This window comes from Chiloscyllium plagiosum, unplaced genomic scaffold (genome assembly GCF_037043375.1).
Source record: "Chiloscyllium plagiosum isolate Xiang-an unplaced genomic scaffold, Cpla_swu_hap1 HiC_scaffold_42, whole genome shotgun sequence".
NCBI classification, from domain to species: Eukaryota; Metazoa; Chordata; class Chondrichthyes; order Orectolobiformes; family Hemiscylliidae; genus Chiloscyllium; species Chiloscyllium plagiosum.
The window spans coordinates 22,542,665-22,565,569 of NW_028270180.1; the positions used below are offsets into that span (position 1 = coordinate 22,542,665).

The window sequence follows — 22,905 nt, forward strand, 5'->3', positions numbered from 1 at the left end:
CAAGCGTGGCATCAATGAAGCTGGAGTCAGTGGGAATTGAGTAAAATTGTCCACTGGTTAAAATCATGCATCCCTATAGAAAGACAGGTGTGGGAGGACTGTCTTCTCGACTCTCAGGACATCTCTGCACGAGATTTTCAACATAGTATCCTCGACTCACCCAAATTCGGTTGCTTCATTAATGATTTCCTCTCCATAATAAGGTCAGTTGTAGGGATGTTTGCCAATGATTTCATAATATTAGCACCATTCACAACTCCTCAAATACTGACTCAGTCCATGCCCAAATTCTGCAAGATCTGGATAATATCTAGTTTTGGACTAACAAGTGGCAAGTATATTTGAATGACACAGTGCCAGGCAACGATCATCTCCAACAAGAGAGAATCCAACCATTCACCCTTGGCATTCAATGACATTTCCAGTTCTGAATCCCTCAGTATCAGCTTCAAGGAGTTACCATTGGTTTGAAATTGAACTGGACAATCCCTGTAAACAAGAGCAGGTCGAGGCTTGAAATCCTAGATCAGTTAGATCTCATGGAATACAGGGAGAACTCGCCATTTGGATACAGAACTGGCTCAAAGGTAAAAGACAGGGTGGTGGTGGAGGGTCGTTTTTCAGACTTGAGGCCTGTGACCAGTGGAGTGCCACAAGGATCGGTGCTGGGTCCTCTACTTTTTGTCATTCATATAAATGATTTGGCTGCAAGCATGGGAGGTATAGTTAGTAAGTTTGCTGGTGACACCAAAATTGGAGGTGTAGTGGACAGCGAAGAATGTTACCTCAGATTACAACGGGACCTTGATCAGAGGGGCCAGTGGGCTGAGAAGTGGCAGATGGAGTTTAATTTAGATAAATGTGAGGTGCTGCACTTTGGGAAAGTAAATTTTAGCAGGACTTATACACTTAATGGTAAGGTCCTAGGAAGTGTTGCTGAACAAAGAGGCCTTGGAGTGCAGGTTCATAGCTCCTTGAAAGTGGAGTCACAGGTAGATAGGATAGTGAAGAAGGCGTTGGGTATGCTTTCCTTTGTTGGTCAGATTATTGATTACAGGAGTTGGGAGGTCATGTTGCGGCTGTGCAGTATATTGGTTAAGCCACTGTTGGAATATTGTGTGCAATTCTAGTCTCCTTCCTATTGGAAGGATGTTGTGAAAGTTGAAAGTGTTAGAAAAGATTTACAAGGATGTTGCCAGGGTTGGAGAATTTGAGCTATAGGGAGAGATTGAATAGGCTAAGGCTGTTTTCCCTGGAGCGTCAGAGGCTGAGGGGTGACTTTATAATGGTTTATAAAATCATGAGGGGCATGGATAAGATAAATAGACAAAGTCTTTTCCCTGTGGTGGGGGATTCCAGAACTAGAGGGCATAGGTTTAGGCTGAGAGGGGAAAGATATAAAAGAGATCTAAGGGACAATGTTTTCACTCGGAGGGTGGTACATGTATGGAATGAGCTGCCAGAGGAAGTGGTGGAGGCTGGTAGAATTGCAACATTTAAAAGGCATCTGGATGGGAGTATGAATAGGAAGGGTTTGGAGGGATATGGGTTAGTTGCTGGCAGGTGGGACTAGACTGGGTTGGGATATCCGGTCAGCATGGACGAGTTGGACCAGAGCGTCTGTTTTCATGCTGTACATCTCTATGACTCTAGCTTACATCTCCAAAGCCTGTCCACCATCTACAAGACAAAATTCTGAATTATGATGGAGTATTCTCCACTTGCCTGAATCTATACAGCTCCAACAACACTCAAGAAGCTTGACACCATTCAGGACAAAACGTTCACTTGATTGGCGTGCGTCCGCAGACAGCCAGTCCCTCCACCACTGATGGCAGTAGCAGTAGAGAGTACCATTTACATGTTTCACTGCGGAAAATCATCGAGCCACTTTCCAAACCCACGATCACAATCATCTAGAAGGACAGCAGATACATAAGCCATTCACCATCCTGATTTGGAAATATATTGCTGTTCCTTCAATGTTGCTGGGGCCGAATCCTGGAATTCCCTCCCTAATGGCATTTTGTGTCTAGCTATGCCACTTGGACTGCAGCTGTTCAAGGCAGTAGCTCATCATCACCTTCTCAAGGGCAACTAGGAATCGATAAATACATACTGATTGAGCCAGTGACACTGACATCCCATGAGTGATCAAAAAATCATTGATAAGATAACAAGCTGCAATGATGGGCATAAATATTTAACATACAACATTTACATGGGGCGAACAAGAATGAGATGGTATCCTTGAGGAGAAAGTGAGGTCTGCAGATGCTGGAGATCAGAGCTGAAAATGTGTTGCTGGAAAAGCGCAGCAGGTCAGGCAGCATCCAGGGAACAGGAGAATCGACGTTTCGGGCATAAGCCCTTCTTCAGGAATCTGAGATGGTATCCTTGTTAAGTAAATGGTACAACAGCACAATTCAGCCATTATTTGTGACCAAAGATGAGATACCCCATATGTTGGGAAGTACTGCAAGTTGCCAGCTAATATCCCTTGTTGTGTGATTTAGTTAACAATGACACCATCTCATAATTGACCTCTCCATGTCCGTCATAAAGATTACTGCATTTACCACTAAATTCAACATACGAGCTTAGTCTAGGGCCTCTGTGCTGCAGTGGTTGTTTCCCTACCTCCGGACCAGGGGGCCTGCATTCAAGTCCCTTTAGAGATTTGTAATAAATTTTAACAGGCTGATTCTAAATATCTAAAGCTTAAGTCTATAAGTTAATAATATAAGTAGCCTTTGAACAGCAGCATGGTCCTTGCCGATTGGCTGTCAACTAACCTGTCTAGCCCAGTGAAACCCTATTAATTTTGAGGATTTTTAAAACTTCAGATATAAAATTATAACTTCTTTTTGGTTACCTTTTCTTTCTGCCTCAAACCAGTTCCACTTTATCTCGTTTTATAGTCTTTTTATAATTGATTTGCCATTATATTCACAAGCGATTAGGTATACTAATCCAGCCATTTGTATCTTGGGGGCATCCTTCTGTTTCTGGAGGCAGTAGTTTTCATCTTGATGGTCACCTCTGTCAAACATTGCCTGGTGTGATTCAGGAACCCCACTCTGGCTTGACAGCTCCTGCCAAAATTGCTGCAGATAAAGATGCGAGGATTCACTGCCTTTCTTTTTACTGAGCCCTGTTGACCAGCTGAGTTTTCCTTCTTTCCTCATTTCATCCAGTGTCCTGACTCAGTGGCCATCTCCTCTTGACAACTGTTGTTCAATTGTCCATGTCGCTATCAACCAACTTCATATCTGTCTTAGAAGTGCATTCTAGTGATGCTATGATGTCCTGCAGATTATTGCAGTGGCTGGTTCACTATCCAGAAGATCTTTGGCTATATGGGCTTCATCCTTCTGACAGTGGACCATGATATTTGTCTTATGGTCAAGTCAGACTCATTGGCATAAGAGAATCTGTCACTTGCCAGTGAAGGTGTTCCTTGATATGGAATAATTGTGTAAGCAACTTCAGTACAGAGCAGGTCTCTGATGAGAACTTGTCACACATTTGTCTTGATATACAGGCAAATAGCTTTCTCTCTGTTCTGAGATATAAGTAAGCACCCCCCTTCCTGAAGGTGCATGGCAGTGACAAAGAGAACCATATTCTTGAGTGTTTGCACCAGTATATTATCCTGTGTGACTTCACTGTGGACGTTAAAGGGTTCCAGTGTTTTCCATCACATTGTCATGGAAAGAGAAGATTGTAATGATTGTAGAAGGCAACCAAATTCATTCAGCTTAAAAGGACTGCCTTTTTACACCTGGTATAGCCCTTTAATATTCACTTTCTTCCTTAACTTCACAAACATGAAGCTGAAGATTTTTTAATACATTCATGGGATGTAGGCATCACTTGCAAGATCAGCATTCACTGTCCTTGAGGAAGCAGCGGTGAATCAGCTTCTCGACCCATTGTAATTTTTATGGTGGATGTTTTTGCACTGGTGCCATGGAGTAAGGAGTTGTGGATGTTAACCCAGCAGCAATATATTCCCAAATCAGGATGGTGTTAACCTGAGAGAAGCGATCCTTGTAGAATCCAAACTGAGTGGATTGTTGGTGAGTAAGTGCTGTGTGGTAGTGCTATCAATGACATACTTGATCTCCTTGCTATTGATTGAGTAAAGGGAAGGGGCAGTAATTACACAGATTGGGCCATAAGTGCACTAAGAGGTAGAAGAGATGTGCACGAAAGGCAGTTACAGTGATCATGAGGGATTTCAATACGCAGGTGGACTGCAAAAATCAGATTGGTAATGGAATGCAAGAAAAGGAATTTGTGGAAAGTCTATGAGATGGCTTTTGGGGCAGCTTGTGGTAGAACCCACTAGGGAAAAGACAGTACTGGATTTAGTGTTGTGCAATGAGGCAGTCTTAATAAGAGAACATAAGGTGAAGGAACCCTTAGGAGGCAGTGATCATAACATGATAGAATTTGTTCTGCAATTTGAGAGGGAGAAGATAGAATCAGAGTAACAATATTGCAGCTGAATAAAAGCAACTACAGAGGCACGAGGGAGGAGCTGTGTAGAATTGACTGGGGGAAGAGCCAAGCAGGAAAGACAGTGGAACAGCAAAGGCAGGAGTTTCTGGGAGTAATTCAGGAAACACAGCAGAGATTCACCCCAAGGAAAAAGAGGCATGGTACAGGGAGGATGAGATAACCCTGGCTGACTAGAGAATTCAGTGATAGCATAAAAGCGTAAGAGAATGCATATAATGTGGCAAAGGGCAATGGGAGGCCAGAGGATTGGGAAGTTTACAAAGACCAACAGATTCGCCAAGTTTAAGTGCATTTAAGTAGTCATTGGACAGGTATATGGAATAGTGCAGGTGGGATGTGCTTCAGATTAGTATGACAGGGCGGCGCAACATCGAGGGCCGAAGGGCCTGTACTGCGCTGTAATGTTCTATGTAACAGAGGGCAACAGAAAAAAAAAGAAATAAGGAGGGAGAAGATTAAATATGAGGGTAACCTAGCCAGTAATATAAAGGAAGATTGTAAGAGTTTCTTCAGATATATGAAGGGCAAAAGAGAGGCAAAAGTGGCTGCTGGAAAATAACACTGGATAGATAGTAGTGGGGAACAAGGAAATGGCTGAGGAACTGAATAATTACTTCACATCAGTCTTCGCAGTTGAAGACACGAATAATATCCCCTTCAGGAGAATGAGGGGGCACAGATGAGTGTGGTAACCATCACCAAGGAGAAGGTGCTGAAAAAACTGAATGTCCTAAAGGTGGATAAATCACCTGGACCAGGTGGACTACACCTCAGAGTCATAAGGGAGATAGCTGAAGAGATAGTGGAAGCGTTAATGGTGATCTTTCAGAAATCGCTAGAATCAGGGAGAGTCCCAGAATACTGGAAAATTGCTAATGTGGCATCCCTATTCAAAAAGGGAGTAAGGCAAAAAATGGAAAATTACAGACCGATTAGCCTAACCTAGGTCATGGGTAAGATCCTGGAATCCGTTATGAAGGAGAGATTTCTGAATGCTTGGAAGTGTATGGTAAAATTGGACAAAGTCAGCATGGTTTCATCAAGGGGAGGTCACGCCTTACAAATCTGCTAGATTTCTTTGAGGACATAATGAGCAGGTTAAACCAGGGAGAGCCAATGGATGCTATTTGCCTGGATTTCAAGAAGGCCTTTGACAGGGTGCCATGGAGGAGGCTACTGAGTAAGATAAGGGCCCATGGTGTTAGATACAAGGTACTAGCATGGAGAGAAGCTTGGCTGTCTGGCAGAAAGCAGAGAGTGGGGATAAAAGGTTCCTTCTCAGGATGGAAGTCGATGTGGTGTTCAGTGTTGGAACCACAACTTTTCATTTTATATATTAACGATCTAGATGAAGAAACATTTTGGCTAAGTTTGCAGATGATACAAAGATAGGTTGAGGGGCAGGTAGCATTGAGGAGGTGAGGAAGCTGCAGAAGGATTTGGATGGGTTAGGAGAGTGAGCAAAGAAGTAGCAGGTGGAGTACAATGTGGGAAGCTGCGAGGTCATGCACTTTTGTAGGAAGAATAGAAGCGTGGACTATTTTCTAAATGGGGAGAAAATTCAGAAGTCTGAAGTGCAAAGAGACTTGAATTCTAGTCTAGGATTCTCTTAAGGTGAACTTGCAGGTTGAGTCAGTAGTTAGGAAAGCAACTGCAATGATGGCATTTATTTTGAGAGTACTTGAATATAAAAGCAGGGATGTACTTCTGAGGCTTTATAAGGCTCTGGTCAGACCACATTTGGAATATCGTACTCGGTTTTGGGCCCCATACCTCTGGAAGGATGTACTGGCCCTGGAGCATGTTCAGAGGAGGTTCATAAGAATGGTCCCATGAATGAAAACTTAACTATGAGGAAAATATGAGTGCTTTTGGTCTATATTCAGAGTTTAGAAGGATGAAGGGAGATCTAATTGAAACATGCAGAATACTGAACGGCCTGGACAGAGTGGATGTTGGGAAGATGTTTCCATTGTTCGGTGAGACTAGGACCCAAGTGCACAACCTAAGAGTAAAGGGAAAATCTTTTAGAACGGAGATCAGGAGAAACTTCTTCAGCCAGAGCGTGGTGCATCTGTAGAATTCATTGTCACAGAAGGCTGTGGAGGCCAGATCATTGAGTATATTTAAGACTGAGATATGTTCTTGAGGATCAAGGGTTACAGGGAGAAAGTAGAGAATGAGGTTGAGAAACTTACCAGCCATGATTGAATGGCAGAGCAGACTCGATGGGCTGAATGGCCTAATTTCTGCTCCTGTGTCTTTTGATTCAATGGACTGGGCATATCTGGGTACTTTTCCAACTTTGTGACATAGCACCAGTATCATAGGGGTACTTTAGCTTGGCTAAAGGCAGGACCAGTTATGGAGCACGTATTCAGCTAGAATGTGGTTTCGGACCATAGAGTTTTCTTTTTACAATGAATTGGCTGAGCCATTTCTTGATATACCAAGTGAACCAAATTAACTGAAGCCTCACTTCTTTGAGGGTGGAGACTTCGGGAGACTGCGATAGGTCAATCTCTTAGGACTGAGGATGATTTAGAACATTTCACTCTTGCCTTTTGCTCACTCTTGGTGAGCTCTGTCATCATTGAGGGCAGGCATGTGTGTGGAGCCTTTTGCTACTGATGACTGTTAATTGTCCACGTGTTAATTCACAACTGGTTGTAGCAGGATTGGAGATCTTTGTTCTGATCTGCTGATTGTGAGATTGCTGTCAGTCTATTGCCTATTGCATACTGCTTCTGATAATTAGGACATCTCTAAATTTCAGTTATCATTCCTGTGTTCACACCACATCTTTAGGTACACCCAGGTGCAACTGTTTTACTGAACCAGGGTTGGACCCCTAGCTTGACGGTAATGGTGGAGTGAGGAATATGACACTTCATTTACAGGTAGTGGTGGAATGCAGTTTGGTTGTTGATGCCACAGTATGCCATGAATGTCTAGTTTTGAACTGTACCGCCACAAGCACTATGTGCTTGTTACTCCTACCAACACAGTCATGGACAAATACATCTGCACAAGATAGACTGGTCAGAGTGAAGTCAAGTTGGTTTTTCCCTTCATGTTGGTTTTCTTGTTAGCTGCTGCAGGGCTAATGTGGCAGATAGTTCTTTCAAGGTTCTGCCGGCTCAGTCAGATATGTTGCCTCTGAACCACGCTTGGTGATAGAAATTTAAGTTCTCTACCTAGAGTAGATTCTGTACCCTTGATCTCTTTTGTGCTTCTTGACATGGTTTTTGACATGGTGAAATGCTGATCTGTCAGCTGAGAGAAGGTGGAAGTGGTAATCAGCAGGATGTTTCCTTGCCCATGTGTGACATATGCCATCAGACTTCATTGAATCTCGACTCCCAAGTTCCCCTTTGGAGGAGTCACATTGCAGTCATTCCGCATGATCAAAATGTAGTGGCCTATTTTGAAAGGCTTTGCAGTCTCAATCCAATAATTAGACATGAAAATTGAAGTTCAGTATCTGTCTAGTGAAGACAGTGATTACTAATGTAGGTAAGAAACAGTTTTTTACAGATAAGACTACAGATAGTTCAGTTTTATTGAACTACCTCATCTATTCAAGCTTGTATTCCAAGTAATTTATGATTTTATTTCTACTAGTGAATACAGAGCAGATTTCTAGGCATTGTCATATGTTGCTAGTCCATCAGCCCAGTTATCTGGTGTCAGTCAAGCTTAAGGTTGTAAAGGAATAAAGAACCACCTACATTGGAAAATATTCTACCAGTCAGAAAATTAAAGCTGCAGTCTTCTCTGTGAAACAGATACTAAATAATTTTTGTGGGAAAATTGTGCATAGAAATCCAAATGTAACTCAGTCTTACAATGCTGGTTATCATGGCTAAGGTGATTATTTTCTCCTAAATGTTTCTTTTCATTTTCATCTACAAATTTAGATTATCTCAATTCCATATCACTATGTTTTGAAACACGCACATTTTTTACGTGCCAAGCTCATTTGTGTTTACAGTACATTGCTTCTCCTTTTTGCCACTAAAGCAGAAAATGTTGTTACTGGAATGTGCAACAAATTTGTCAGCAGGTGTAAAGAGAAAGTACAAATACATCATAGATCGTAATCATGTTGAGCTTTTTTTTATATAAATGCCAACATATTTGTGCACTTGATGCATTTTCTATTTGTATTCATTTTTAAACTGTAAGGTTTTTCTTTAATTCTTATGACTTAATTTGCCACCCCCCTGTGAAGATACTATGTATCAAAATTTATTAAAGGTTACTGTGGCTGTTGTTGAAGGCAGTTGGCTACTCTGTAGTTATTGTGTTCATCGAGCAGAGGATCCTTTGGCAGCACCTTCCAAAGTATGTGACCTCTACCACCTAAAAGGGCCAGTGCAGCAGGTCCATGGAGACACCACCACCTGCAAGTTACCTCCAAATCACGCCACCCGACTGGGAACTATATCAGTGTCCCTTCACTGTTGCTCGGTCAAACTCCTGGAACTTCCTTCCTAATTGTACTGCTTGTGCCCCTACGCCACACCTGTTAAAACAGTTCAAACAGGCGGCTCACCTTCTTATGGGCAATTAGAGGTTGGCTTTACGGACTTAACAAAGTGTCCAACAACAAGTGTCTGCATGGTAGGCTGGTTAGTAAGGTTAGATCACAAGGGATCTGTGGGAGATAGCCAATTGGATATAAATTTGCTATAAAGGTAGGAGATGGAGGATGGTAGTAGAGAGTTGCTTTTCATACTTTGGCCTGTGACCGGTGTGTGCCACAAGGATCAGTGCTGGGTCCACTGCTTTTCAACACGTATGTGAATATTGGAGGTACAGTTAGTAAGTTTACAGATGACGCCAAAATAGGTAGTGTAGTGGACAATGACAAAGATTATCTCGGAGTCCAACGGGACCTTGATCAGATGGGCCAATGGGCCGAGGAGTAGCAGACGGAATTTAATTTAGATAAGAGATGTTGCATTTTGCTAAGGCAAATCAGGGCAGGACATACACTAATCGATAGAATCCCTACAGGGTGAAAGCAGGCAATTCAGCCCATTAAATCTACGTCAACCCCCTGAAGAGCAACCCACCCAGATCCATCCCCTTATGCTTACCCTGTACCAGTAACCCTGCGTTTTCTATAGCTTATCCACCTAACTTGTGTGTCCCTGGATACTGTAGGAAATTCAGCATGGCCAATCCACCTGCACATCTTTGGACTGTAGGAGGAAACCAGAACACCTGGAGAAAACATGAGGGAAATGTGCAAACTCCACAGGGGGATCTCTGTGAGACCTAGAGGTGCGGGTGCATAGGTAGATAGGGTGGTGAAGAAGGTATTTATCACACTTGCCTTCATTGGTAGAACATTGAGTATAGGAGTTGAGATATCATGTGGCTGTCCAGGACAGTGGTGAGGCCACTTTTAGAATACTGCATACACTTCAGGTCAACCTTCTATGGGAAGGATGTTGTTAAACCTGAAAGTGTGCAGAAAAGATTTACAAAGATGTTGCCGGGACCGGAGGGTTTGATTTATAGGGAAAGGCTGAATAAACTGTGGTTTTGTTCCTTGAATCTTCAGAGGCTGAGGGTGATCTTATCGAGGTTTATAAAATCATGAGGGGCGTGGATAGAGTGAATAGCCAAGGTCTATTTCCTAGGGTGGGGGAGTCCAAACCTAGAGGGCATAGGTTTAAGGTGAGAGGGATAGGTTTAGAAAGGACCTGAGGGGTAAGTCTTTCGTGCAGAGCGTGGTATAGGTACGGAATGAGTTACCAGAGGAAGTGGTGGAGGCTGGTACAATTATAGCATTTTAAAGGCATCTGGATGGATAAATGAATAGGAAATGTTTAGAGGAATATAGGTCAAATGCTGGCAAATGGGACTAGGTCAAATTGGGATGTCTGGTTGGTGCAGACTGAAAGGTCTGTTTCCATGCTGTATGACTCTATGACTGAGTAATAAATGTTGGCCTTGCCAGCCATGCTCACTTCTCTAGAGCAAATATTTTAAAAAGTACTGAGAATTATTGATAACATACTTGTGGTCTTGTGTTTATTAACGTGCATGTAAGTTCCAGTGCAAAATAAATCAATTCGGCAACTTAATTTTGGACACAGTTACCTTTTGTTCAGGGAAAATTGAAATTAATCAGTCAGGCACAGGTCTTGTCGGGTCTTATGCACTTCTCAGTAGCCATTTCAGTGACATGTGCTGCCACTGTGATTTCTATTCATGTTACTCCATGAAAAAAATGCACAGCAATTTAGCAATACATTTCATTTTTAAGTGATCTTATTAGTAAATTTCAATAATGATGCCAAAAGATAGGATCAGAATTAGGCCATTTGGCCCATCAAATCTGCTCCACCACACAATTATGGCTGATATGTTTTTAAACTCCATTTTCCTGCCTTCACCTTGATCCCCTGTCTAATCAAGAGTGCTATCTATCTCTGTCTTAAAGACAATGACTTAGCCTCCACAGCCTTCTGTGGCAATAAGTTCCACAGATTCACGTCCCTCTGGCTGTAAAAATTCCTCCTCGTCTAAGTTCTAAGGTGTTACTTGTTCACTCTGACGTTGAGGCCCTCAGATCCTAATCTCTCCTACTTGTGGAAACATTATCTTCACATCCAATCTATCCAGGCCTCTTAGTATTCTGCAGGTTTCAATGCGACGCATTGATCATGTTCAGGAAAGGCGGCATAAACATGGCAAAGACTTTATCCTTACATTAAAAGAAAAGCTTACACCCTATAGAACACTTATCCTTTTATTTTAAAAAAAGCTGAATAGGACTCCTGGTCAAAACAACCACCTCCATTCTACTGAACTGTGGCAATGAAATTGCAATCTTCTGTCACTTAGCCTCACATTTTGGCCTTCGGTGCTATAGCTTTTCATTAATTACCACGATGCAATTTATAAGAAAGTGGAGAGCTTAAAGGAGTGCGGCCTTAATAACTTCTTCAACTTTTTTTTAATATGATTTCAAAGTGGTAAGACTTCTGTTTGGTGCTTATGATGTCAGTGGGTTGGTTGCTGATGTAAAATATTTCTCAACTTACAGAGTCATCTTAAAGTGTTCAATGTGCGAAACTGTATTCAACCAGCGAGCTTTGTTACATAAACACTTGGAACAGCACAAAAACAAGTTGAGAGTGTGTGTGTACAAGTGTCCTGTGTGTAAACTGCTCTACATGCACAAACAACTGATGATGGAGCACTTCAAGGTAGGTGTAGTGACTCAAGGTAACTAGCGCTTCTCAGTCAAGTAGAGTTAATTTGCAGGCTGACGTTTGTTGTGGTCTGTGGTATATGTATGCTAGTTCATCAGGGAAAGAAAAGCATAATAGCAAAGGTGTTGCTGTTTTAAGTATTCCCACATAAATTTAATTTGAAAACAGTGGTGAAACCATTCCTTTTAAGAAAAAAATGATAACAGATGGCTTGTTTTTTCAAAAGTTGAAGTGCACTCACTCCATTCCAGAAGCTCTATTGGGTTGGTTTTTTTTAAAAAGCGGTGCTTTGGGAATATTGAACTAAGCTTGACAGTTTTCTGAAATGTGGCAGATTTTATTTAGATTGAAGGGAAGAAGGGATATGGCAATATGTTCTGAAATATTTTTCCAGGAAAGGCTAGTATTAAACTAGCCTCATTAGACGTGAGAAATATGTCCTGTGAAACCACATTGTGTAACAAACAATGTGTTTGCTTTTCACAGAAGTAATTAATCATAGAGCACATCTCCAAGGTGTCAGAAGAAATTCTGCAGGTCAAAACAACTGAATTTGTTCATTTTCATCCAGCAAAAGTTTGGTGATAATTGCATTGTTTATTAGTGTGTGTTTGGATGGCTCACTGAGTTCATCTGATAATTAACTGCACCAGGAAAATCCTAAGTTTGAAACTTGGCCTGTGTTCCGTTAGTTAATCTAAGGCAGGGTTTCCCAAACTGTATTCCCCAGTGGGCTCATGAGTTAAAAATCTGGAGTTGCAAGCTCTAAGCCAGCAATGGCTGATTTGAAGCTTTGATTGAGTGTTAACATCCGCAAGGCCCCAGTTAAGTCCTTACACTTTACTTATGATGCTTATAATCTACCTGACTGAGCTTTAAGGTCTGATTCCTGCTCTTTAAAAAGCCAATGAAAAGGCAAATGTTTAAAAATATCTAAAGATTGAATCCTTGGCCTCCACAGTGTACACTCTTGGACCTCAGCTTCTCTCAGCCCTAGATCCATGGTGCTTACAGTTAGGTCCTGAAATTTTTAAGCCTTAAAAAATAGGAAATTATATTGTCAGGTCTGTGAATTTTGTTCTACATTTCTGCTTTGATGGTGACTTCTGCACTATTTAATTACAAGGGATCAGATTGCTGAGGCCAGATTATTGACCTCGACCAAATTCCTTAATAGTACACTTTTGGTAAGTGAGAAAACCACTGCTAAAATTGTACTTGTATAAACTGGGTCACAGCATGCACAGTCAGTTTGCGATACGTTGGGAACAGTAAACTTGGTTACTTAAATGTATTATCTCTTACTGTTAACTGTATTATATTGAAAACGAAAAGTTGCCACAGTCCCAGAGGACTGTAGACTGTTTTCTCTCATTTAAAGAGAGACAGCTGAAGGTGAGTGTAACCTGAGGGTTACCAGGTTTCTGCCAAAGGGTGAAATCTAGAACTGTTTTGGTGATTTGGAAGGGGAATTAAACCCACACTGTTGGTATCACTCTACATTAGAACCAGCATCCAACTAACAGAGCTAAGCAATCCCCAGCTATTATCACATATCTCATCATTCTTGGTCTCGTGACTGCAACATTTTGTTCTCTAACATTATATTCTTTGGGAATCTACTGCTGTGATTTTTAAAGTATTTTTGAACACAGCTATTTTTATACCTATATACCAATCTATTTATCTATATATCATGACAAATAAAGTGAAAGTAGGAAGGCTACATATACTTTCTACGTCACATTTCAGCACTATACACGGTGTCATGTATTTGTACACTAGACACTTTTTAAACATATTTGCAACTGAGATTGTCTTGTATACACATTCCTTTGTTTTCCTAAATTATTTTGAATAATGTATTCCATCACCTTACTTGCTTTTACAATAACTGAAACACCTAATAAATTTTGAAGACTGGGGGGTGGGTGGGTGGGGGGAATAATATGTATTTCCCAATAGGGTCTTTAAAGTTAATTGTAAAATTAACATTTGTGAGAATCAGTATTTTCATTAACAATTTTGCTAAGAGACCTCAGTCTTTCTGAAAAGGCAAGGGTTTGAATCATTGTTTTCTCCACAAGCTGGCATCTGAGGTGATTGAACAGCTGTAGTTTTCAGCAAGTAACCATGTTTACCATTCCCAACGTGCTGCAGTCGGAGTGTGCACATTCTGGAACAAGTCCCAGCATGAGCAAATACAATTTAGAACAAAAGGGCTGGAAGCTAGGGCAGTTGCACGCTCCTCTTCCAGCATGTGGAGGTAAGGGTCACCACTGGTGTCCCTGCTGACTTCACCTACGAGAAGTGCACTCAACTCCAGCTCCTCACAGACCGCATGAGGGAACTGGAGGTTCCAGCTGGAGCTGGATGAACTTCGGATCATTCAGGAGGCTGAGGGGGTGATAGAGAGGAGTTATAGGAAGGTAGTCATACAGGACAAAGGTAGCTGGGTGACCATCAGGAGAGGGAAAGGGAATAGGCAGACAGTGCAGGGACCCCCTGTGACCATTCCCCTCAGTAATAAGTGGCCAGGTCTCTAGCACTGAGCCTGGCTTTGTGGCTCAGAAGAGGGGAGAATAAGAGAGCGATAGTGATAGGAGATTCAATGGTTAGAGGAACAGACAGGAGATTCTGTGGTCGTGAATGATACTCCTTGATGGTATGTTGTTTCCCGAGTGCCAGGGTCAGGGATTTCTTAAATCTGCAGGATTCTTATGGGGAGGGTGAGCAGCCAGAATTCGTGGTATACAATCGGTATCAACAGCATAGCTCGGGAAAGGGATGAGGACCTGAAAAGTGAATAGAGGGAGTTAGATTGGAAGTTAAAATGCAGGACGAGCAGAGTAGTAATCTCAGGATTGCTACCGGTGCATAGGCTAGTGAGGCTAGGAACAGAGAGCAAGTGTAGCTGAACACGTGGCTGCAAAGCTGGTGTAGGAGGGAGGGATTCAGATAGGTGAATCATTGGGATACTTTCTGGGGAAGGTGGGACCTGCACAAGGATGACAGGTTGCACCTGAACTGGAGGGGCACCAATATCCTGGGCAGGAGGTTTGCTAGCGCACTTCAGGAGGGTTTAGTTTGGCAGGGGGGTGGGAACTGGAGCTATGGGTCAGAGAATGGGGTATTTGGTGAACAGGCAGATACAGCATGCAGAGAGTCTGTGAGGAGGAATAGTCAGTTGATAGGGCAAAGGTGCAGTAAGTGTGATGGGTTGAAATGTGTCTATTTTCACACAAAAGGTGTCAGGAATAAGGGTGATGAACTTAGAGCATGGATCAATACTTGGAGCTATGTTGTTGTGGCTATTATGGAGACTTGGATATCACAGGGACAGGAATGGTTGTTGGATGTTGCGGGGTTTGGGTGTTTCAAAAGGAATAGGGAGGGATGTAAAAGAGGTGGGGGAGTGGCATTGCTAATCAGGGATAATATCACAGCTAGAAAGGAAGGGCGGCGAGGGGGGTTTGTCCACAGAGTCAGTATGGGTGGAAGTCAGAAACAGGAAAGGAGCAGTCACTTTATTGGGAGTTTTCTATAGACCTCTTAATAGCAAAAGAGACACGGAGGAGCAGATTGGGAGACAGATTTTGGAAAGGCGCAGAAGTAACAGGGTTATTGCCATGGGTGACTTCAACTTCCCTAATATTGATTGGAACCTCCTTAGTGCAAATAGTTTGGATGGAGCAGATTTTGTCAGGCGTGTCCAGGAAGGATTCCTGACTCAATATGTAGGTAGGCCGATCAGAGGAGATACCATATTGGATTTGATGCTTTGCAATGAACCAGGCCAGGTGTCAGATCTCTCAGAAGGAGAGCATTTTGGCGATAGTGATCACAACATCCCTGAGTTTTACTGTACTCATGGAGAGGGATAGGAGCAGACAGAATGGAAAAGTATTTATTTGAGGGAGGGGGAATTACAATGCTATTAGGCAGGAACTGTGGAGCATAAACTGGGATCAGATATTCTTCGGCAAATGCATGACAGAAATGTAGAGATTGTTACGGAGGACTTGCTGCGAGTGCTGGATAGGTTTGTCCCACTGAGGCAAGAAAGGGATGGTAGGGTGAAGGAACCTTGGGTGACAAGGGATGTGGTACATCTAGTCAAGAGAAAGAAAGAATCTTGCTTAAGGTTGAGGAAGCAAGTATCAGACAGGGCTCTGGAGGGTTACAAGGTAGCCAGGAAGGAACTGAAGAATGGACTTAGGAGAGCTAGAAGGGGGCATGAATAAGCCTTGGCGGGTAGGAGTAAGGAAAACCCCAAAGCATTCTATGTGAGAAACGAGAATGGTCAGAGTGAGGGTAGGGCCAATCAGGGATAGTGGAGGGAACTTGTGGCTGCAGTCGGAGAAGGTGGGGAGGTCCTTAATGAATACTTTGCATCAGTATTCACTACTGAGAGGGACCTTGTCATTTGTGAAGACGTGAAACAGGCTGATACGCTCAAACAGATTGATATTAAGAAAGAGGCTGTGCTGGAAATTTTGAAAAACATGAGGATAGATACGTCCCCTGTGCCAGACAGGATTTACCCAAGATTACTACAGGAAGCGAGGGAAGATTGCTGCGCCTTTGGTGATGATCTTTGCATCCTTACTGTCCACTGGAGCAGTACCGGATGATTGAAGGGTAGCAAATGTTATTCCTTTGTTCAAAAAAAGGAATAGTGATAACCCTGGGGAATAACAGACCAGTCAGCCTTGCGTCTGTGGTGAGCAAATTATTGGAGAGGATTCTGCAAGACAGGATTTATGATTATTTGGAAAAGCATAGCTTGATTAGAGATAGTCAGCATAGCTTTGTGAGGGTGCAGGTTATGCCTCACAAGCCTTATTGAATTCTTTGAGGATGTGACAAACATATTGATGAAGGCAGAGCAGTGGATGTGGTGTACATGGATTTTAGCAAGGTGGTTGACAAGGTTCCCCATGGTAGACAGTAAGGAGGCATGGGATACAGGAAAATTGGCTGTTTGGGTACAGAATTAGCTGGCCCATAGAACACAGAGGGTGGTAGTAGATTGAAAGTATTCAGCCTGGATCTCGGTGATCATTGGTGTTCCACAGGGATCTGTTCTGGGACCTCTGCTGTTTTTGATTTTTATTAATGGAAGGGTGGTTTAGTAAGTTTTCTGATGACATGAAGGTTGGTGGAGTTGTGGATAGTGTGGAGGGCTGTTGCATGTTGCAACGGGACATTGACAGGATGCAGAGCTGGGCTGAGAAGTGGCAGATGGAGTTCAACCTGGAAAAGAGTGAAGTGATTTATTTTGGATGGTCGAATTTGAATGCAGATTACAGGGTTAAAGACAGGATTCTTGGCAGTGTGGAGGAACAGAGGGATCTTGGGGTCCATGTCCATAGATCCCTCAAACGTTGCCACCCAAGTTGATAGTGTTGTTAAGGCGTATGGTGTGTTGGCTTTCATTAGCAGGGGGATTGAATTTAAGAGCCACAAAGTTACGCTGCAGCTCTATAAAGCCCTGATTAGACCACACTTGTGTTCAGGAATATTGTGTTCAGTTCTGATCGCCTCATTATAGGAACGATGTGGAAGCTTTCAAGAGGATACAGAGGAGATTTACCAGGAAACTTCCTGGACTGGAGGTCATGTCTTATGAAGAAAGTTTGAGGGCTTTTCTCATTGGAGTGAAGAAGGATAAGAGTGACTTGATAGAGGTGTACAAGATGATGAGAGGCATAGATAGAGTGGATAACCAGAGACTTTTTCCCAGTGTAGAAATGTATATTCCAAGAGGGCATAATTTTAAGGTGATTTGAGGAAGGTTTAGGGGAGATGTCGGAGGTCAGTTCTTTACACAGAGTGGTGGGTGCCTGAAATGCACTGCCAACAGGGTAGTAGAATCAGATACATTAGGGATATTTAAGCAACTCTTGAATAGGCACATGGATGATAGTAAAATGAAGGGTATGTAGGCTAGTTTGGAGTAGTGCTGAAGGGCTTGTACTGTACTGTACTGTTCTGTGTTCTAATTTTCACTTGTCAGGACTGCACTATTTGGTTGAGGTCAATAATCAGGCTCGGTATTGGTAACCCTTGTTAAATAACCTGACGAAAGTCGCCATCAAAGCTGAATGGATTATTAGAAAGAAACAGCATTGGAAATGTTTCCAAGAAGATGTTTTCGCTGGAGCCTCAGAGGTTGAGGGGTGACCTGATAGAGGTTTACAAAATTATGAGGGGCATGGATAGGGTAAATAGACAAAGTCATTTTCCTGGGGTGGGGGAGTCCAGAAGTAGAGGGCATAGGTTTAGGGTGAGAGGGGAAAGATATAAAAGAGACCTCAGGGGCAACTTTTTCACACAGAGGGTGGTGCGAGTATGGAATGAGCTGCCAGAGGAAGTGATACAATTGCAAAATTTAAGAGACATTTGGATGGATATATGAATAGGAAGGGTTTGGAGGGATATGGGCCAGGTGCTGGCAGGTGGGACTGGATTGGGTTCGGATATCTGGTCTATACGAATGGGTTGGACCAAAGGGTCTGTTTCCATGCTGTACATCTCTATGACTCTGTGACTTTATAAGCTGGGTAACAGCAACACTCGGTTGTTGCAGTGAGTAACCAGAATATTAATCTATCATTGGTCTGTTCTGATGTGTCGCAAAAGTTATCCCAACCGTTGTTGTAACCTCTTATTCCTCTCACACCGCAATCACTATTTTCAAGAAAAATATCATGGAATCCATTTTCAGTTTTAATGGGAAAAGCTGTTTTCCTTATATTAAATCAGTATGAGAGTTTGCAAGTGGAATTGACATTTTACAGACCATCTCACTTGTTAAAAAAAATCACTAGCAAAAAATTATGCTTTTACTTTTTCTTTGATGTGATTTGCATAGTGCTGGAAAGGCCAGCATTTGTTGCCCATTTCTAATGACCTTTGAACTGAGTTGCCTGCTAGGCCTTTGCTATGGGCAACTGTCAGCCACATTGCTGTGGGTCTGACTCACATGTAGGCCAAACAAGGTAAAGATGACAGATTTCCTTTCCTAAAGAGTATTAGTGAACAACTTAAGCTTTTACCACATTCAGTGGTAGTTCATGGTCACCTTCACTAGACTAACTTTAAGTTTCAGATTTATTAACTGAATTTAAATTCCACCACCTGCTGTGGTGAGATTTGAATCTATATCCCCAAAAGCTTAATCTGCATCTCTTACCCACTGGCACTACCACCTTCCTCCCCCCCCCCCCCCCCCCCCAAACACAATTCCATATAATTCCCAGTATGATACAGCCTGAATGTGTTTAATATGGAGCAGTCTCCCAAAATGGTAGCAGTACTAATCGAAATAATTGTGTGCAATGTGTTTCTTCAGGCGGTAGTAATTGAGTTTGTTTTCAAATGATTTTCAAACAAGTTAAGGCTTGAACTCTTAATTTTTTTTTTGACGCCCGTTTTTAAGAGCCTGTTTTCTCTCTCAATAGATAGAGATACTGCCGAAAGCAAGGAAAAGAGAGTCTGCTGGTGAGAAAGAAAAACAAGTTGGATAGATAGACAGGCAGTGTATGTGTGTGGGTGGAATAGGGCAAAGCAGAGAAAGAGGGATACATATTTGGGAATCTTACATTTGGAGGAGTTTGGGCCAACTGCCCAACACCACACACCCCTGATATCTATTTTCCCGGTTCTTGACTCAGTTCACATTCAGTCCAGGATCTCCATCACTAAGAGGAAGTCTCCTAGTGAAAAAGTGTTTTAAAAAGTCTGAGGTGGGTGCAACACCTAAAATTCAGACATGTATTTGCTGCCAACAAGGAATCAAATCCTTGGGTCAACTTTTTTTTTTCTCAAGAATGTTATCTTGATTTAGCAGTAATTATTTCTCCATGGTCCATACTTGCACAGAATTAACTCTAAAAAGAGGCAAGATGAGCACAAAGAGAAAGTCAGTATCCTATTACTAGATGACCTTCCAATTATGTCCTGAATATGACTGCTGCTGCTGTTACACGACATAGTCATCTCTTTCCTAGTGAATTCCTGCTGCCAGAGATCAGACAGGTTCCCAGGTTTGGTTTCATAACATCATTTTGATGCAGCTAGCCAGTCTGTTTTTCTACCTTACGAGAAGGAAGTTTAAGTTGATGTTCATACTGGTGATGCACAAGGAGTATTCACACATGCTGGTGTGTACATACATAATTTATATATTATATTGTATTCTAAACAGCTATAGTGCTTCCCTACTTTGTTTGTACGAAGAATTCAAAAAGACAGTTGTCTCATAGTTATTTTATGCAGGTGTAGCTGTAACTTATGTGCATTTGTTTGTTTACTTATTCACAAAACAATTACTCAACTGCCTTTTGAGATTTGATACAAAGCTCTTTCCAGGTTTCTTTATAGGAAATGTGAATTTCTCTACTTCATAGAGTCATAGTGATGTACAGCACGGAAACAGTCCCTTCGGTCCAACCCATCCATGCCAACCAGATATCCCAACCCAATTTAGTCCCACTATCCAGCACCTGGCCCATATCCCTCCAAACTCTCATACCCATCCAAATGCCTTTTAAATGTTGCAATTGTACCAGCCTCCATCACTTCTTCTGGCAGCTCATTCCATACATTTACCACCCTCTACATGAAAAAGGTTGCCCCTTAGGTCGCTTTTATATCTTTCCCCCCTCACTCTCATTCACTCAATTATCCACTGTTCTCTCCCCAGTTGACCACTGATTAACAAACGTTTACCTGTCAAAGATGGTATCAGAGTATACACTTTGTTTTCAATACAAACATGGGTGCTTCTTAGCTTGGAACAGACAAAGACATGGCAATATGCAGAGTTCCCTCTAAACATTAATTAAACTCTGACGTCTGCTTGTGTTTACTTACAATATTTAGGCTTTGATAGCTTTAATAGGAAATGTGCCTATACTTGAAGTCCGGAAAAATGCGTTTTGTCATGCAGTCCGTATCCAACAATGTATTGAGCAACAGTCCTGCTGAAATATTGTTGTAGTGCCTGATTTTAAAAAAAGCTAGTCACTGATAGTGTACAGGAAAGCGTACAGCAAACAGCAAAAGAATACTGGAGTCAAGAATGTGTGGAGCTTCCTAGCAAGAATGAAGAAAAACGAAAACATTAAGTATCACCTGAGAGTCCCCAGCAATGTAAAATATTAGTTGCAGAACTCTGGAAAAGGTATTTACTTTCCAGAAGAAAGCAGAATTATTTGTATTCCCTTAGAGCTCTATGGTAAACATCAGTGGAAATCTATAGGTTCCCTATATGCCCTCACCTTATAACAGTGCAGTCTTTGCCACAATGCCAACAGTGAAATACTGATAGAGTCATGGAGATGTACAGCATGGAAACAGACCCTTCGGTCCAACCCGTCCATGCCGACCAGATATCCCAACCCAATCTATCCCACCTGCCAATTCGTGGATTGTGGCAAAGCAAACAATGCGCAGAGAATTGGAAATAATTTACCAATTTAAAAAAATCTTACAAATTTGCTTTGTGTTTAGAGGTCACTAAATTAGAATGTGAGAACCAAGAGCATGAGTAGACAATTGAGTGACTCAAGCCTGATGCACCATTTAATACAATTATGGCTGATCTTATTTCAGCCTCAACTCCACTTTCCTGCCAGCTATCCATAATCCTTTAGAATGCTGTGGTAGTTCAGGATACAGGTAGTTTCTCCTATAAAACTGTAGTTGCATTCCATTTAATAGCAAATCGCTTCATAGAAATAGTGGGGCCGAAGGGAAAAGTGGAGTTAGCAATAGACCAGCAAAAAAAATCACTCACAATCACTCAAAGATCACCCAAAAACTTAATACTGAGTATAGCACAGCCTGAACAAAGGTTGAAATCGTATTTATTAACGAAGCAAAAGTAATTGTAACATAGTACATTTAAAAAATGTAAGAAAGCTGCTGTCTGTACAGTACCTCTGATAGAAAGCTGCTCTGTCGGCAGCTGACATCGGCACATGCGCAAAGTGTTCAGCATAGACACCGGCGCATACGCTGAACGAAGGGCACAAACCTGATCCCTGCTGGAATCGCGCTATTGCCAACTGACGTACACATTCTCGAAAATACCATTCCCTAATTCTTCAGTGACATTATAGCCAAATCATGCTGCTGAAATGTGCATTATCCCAGAACTACCTGTAGTTCCTGAACTTTGCATTTTGTTTTCCTGTCTCATAATGAGAAAAGTCAATGATCACTAACCAATGAGAGTGCAGAATATTTAGAAGTTATTGAGACAGAAGTCTTTCTTACAAGGTAAATTATTCATCATCATCTTTCTAAAGTTTTATACCTGGTGCCACTTTTTTTTTTATCAGCCCCATATTGTTCCAGTTTATTTCTTTGCTTTATATCTGCTGATTAAAGTCATTAATTATGAATCAGCAATCAAACCATTTTCTGCAGTTCATGTGTGTTAAATGGTTTAGAGAGTAGTGAATGAACAATGGTTTCATGAAAACTAAATTAAGATTTTTCAAAGTTTGAGTTGAGTAATTTGTGTGGAACTGGGTTCTGCTGTGTCAGTTTGTGTGAGGAAAGATGGAAACTTATATGGTGCCAGGCATTACCTGCTTGCCATATGTGTGCAAGTTCTAGTTTGTTAATGATCAATTTTCTTTTTAAATTAGGATGTTCACAACAATGCACAAACCATTGACAAGCCTCCAAGCCCCCTGTCTCCCTCCAAGGACATATCCAGTGACCAGAAAGCATCTACAGTGCAAGTAGCTGCTAATGGTGTCACCTCCAACAGTTTGAACAACGACAAAAAGGATGAAGCTATTGTGGAGAAGTCTGAAACGCGACCAAAAGTTAGGAGGCCTGGCTGGACGTGTGCCGAATGTCTGCAATGGTTTCCAGAGAGAGAGCTCTATGTATCTCATATGAAGAGAAGTCACGGAAAGGTAAATAGTTTATCTTATAATTTAGTATTGTTGGGATTAATAAATGTGAATACTTTATTCCTTCTATTTTTATGAAATTATTTGGATCTTGCTGATAACTATATCCTAGTGCCTTGTATTAGAAACAAGCCAACAGGTCAATGGTGTTTATGTTCTACAGCACAATGTCTCACTCTGTTTCATCAAACTTTATCAGCTTAACT

General features: G+C 41.8%; 1 protein-coding gene across 5 annotated transcripts in view; it reads left to right on the forward strand.

The window, feature by feature from the left end:
* The window catches only part of znf592 (zinc finger protein 592), a 184,692-nt gene that overhangs the window by 136,772 nt on the left and 25,015 nt on the right, over window positions 1–22,905 (forward strand). For all 5 annotated transcript variants that reach the window (XM_087982162.1, XM_087982164.1, XM_043680570.2 and 2 more), the window contains 2 exons: window positions 11,594–11,756; window positions 22,427–22,702. In XM_087982162.1, coding sequence (XP_087838288.1) covers window positions 11,594–11,756; window positions 22,427–22,702 — 439 coding nt within the window. The remainder of the gene's footprint in view (window positions 1–11,593; window positions 11,757–22,426; window positions 22,703–22,905) is intronic.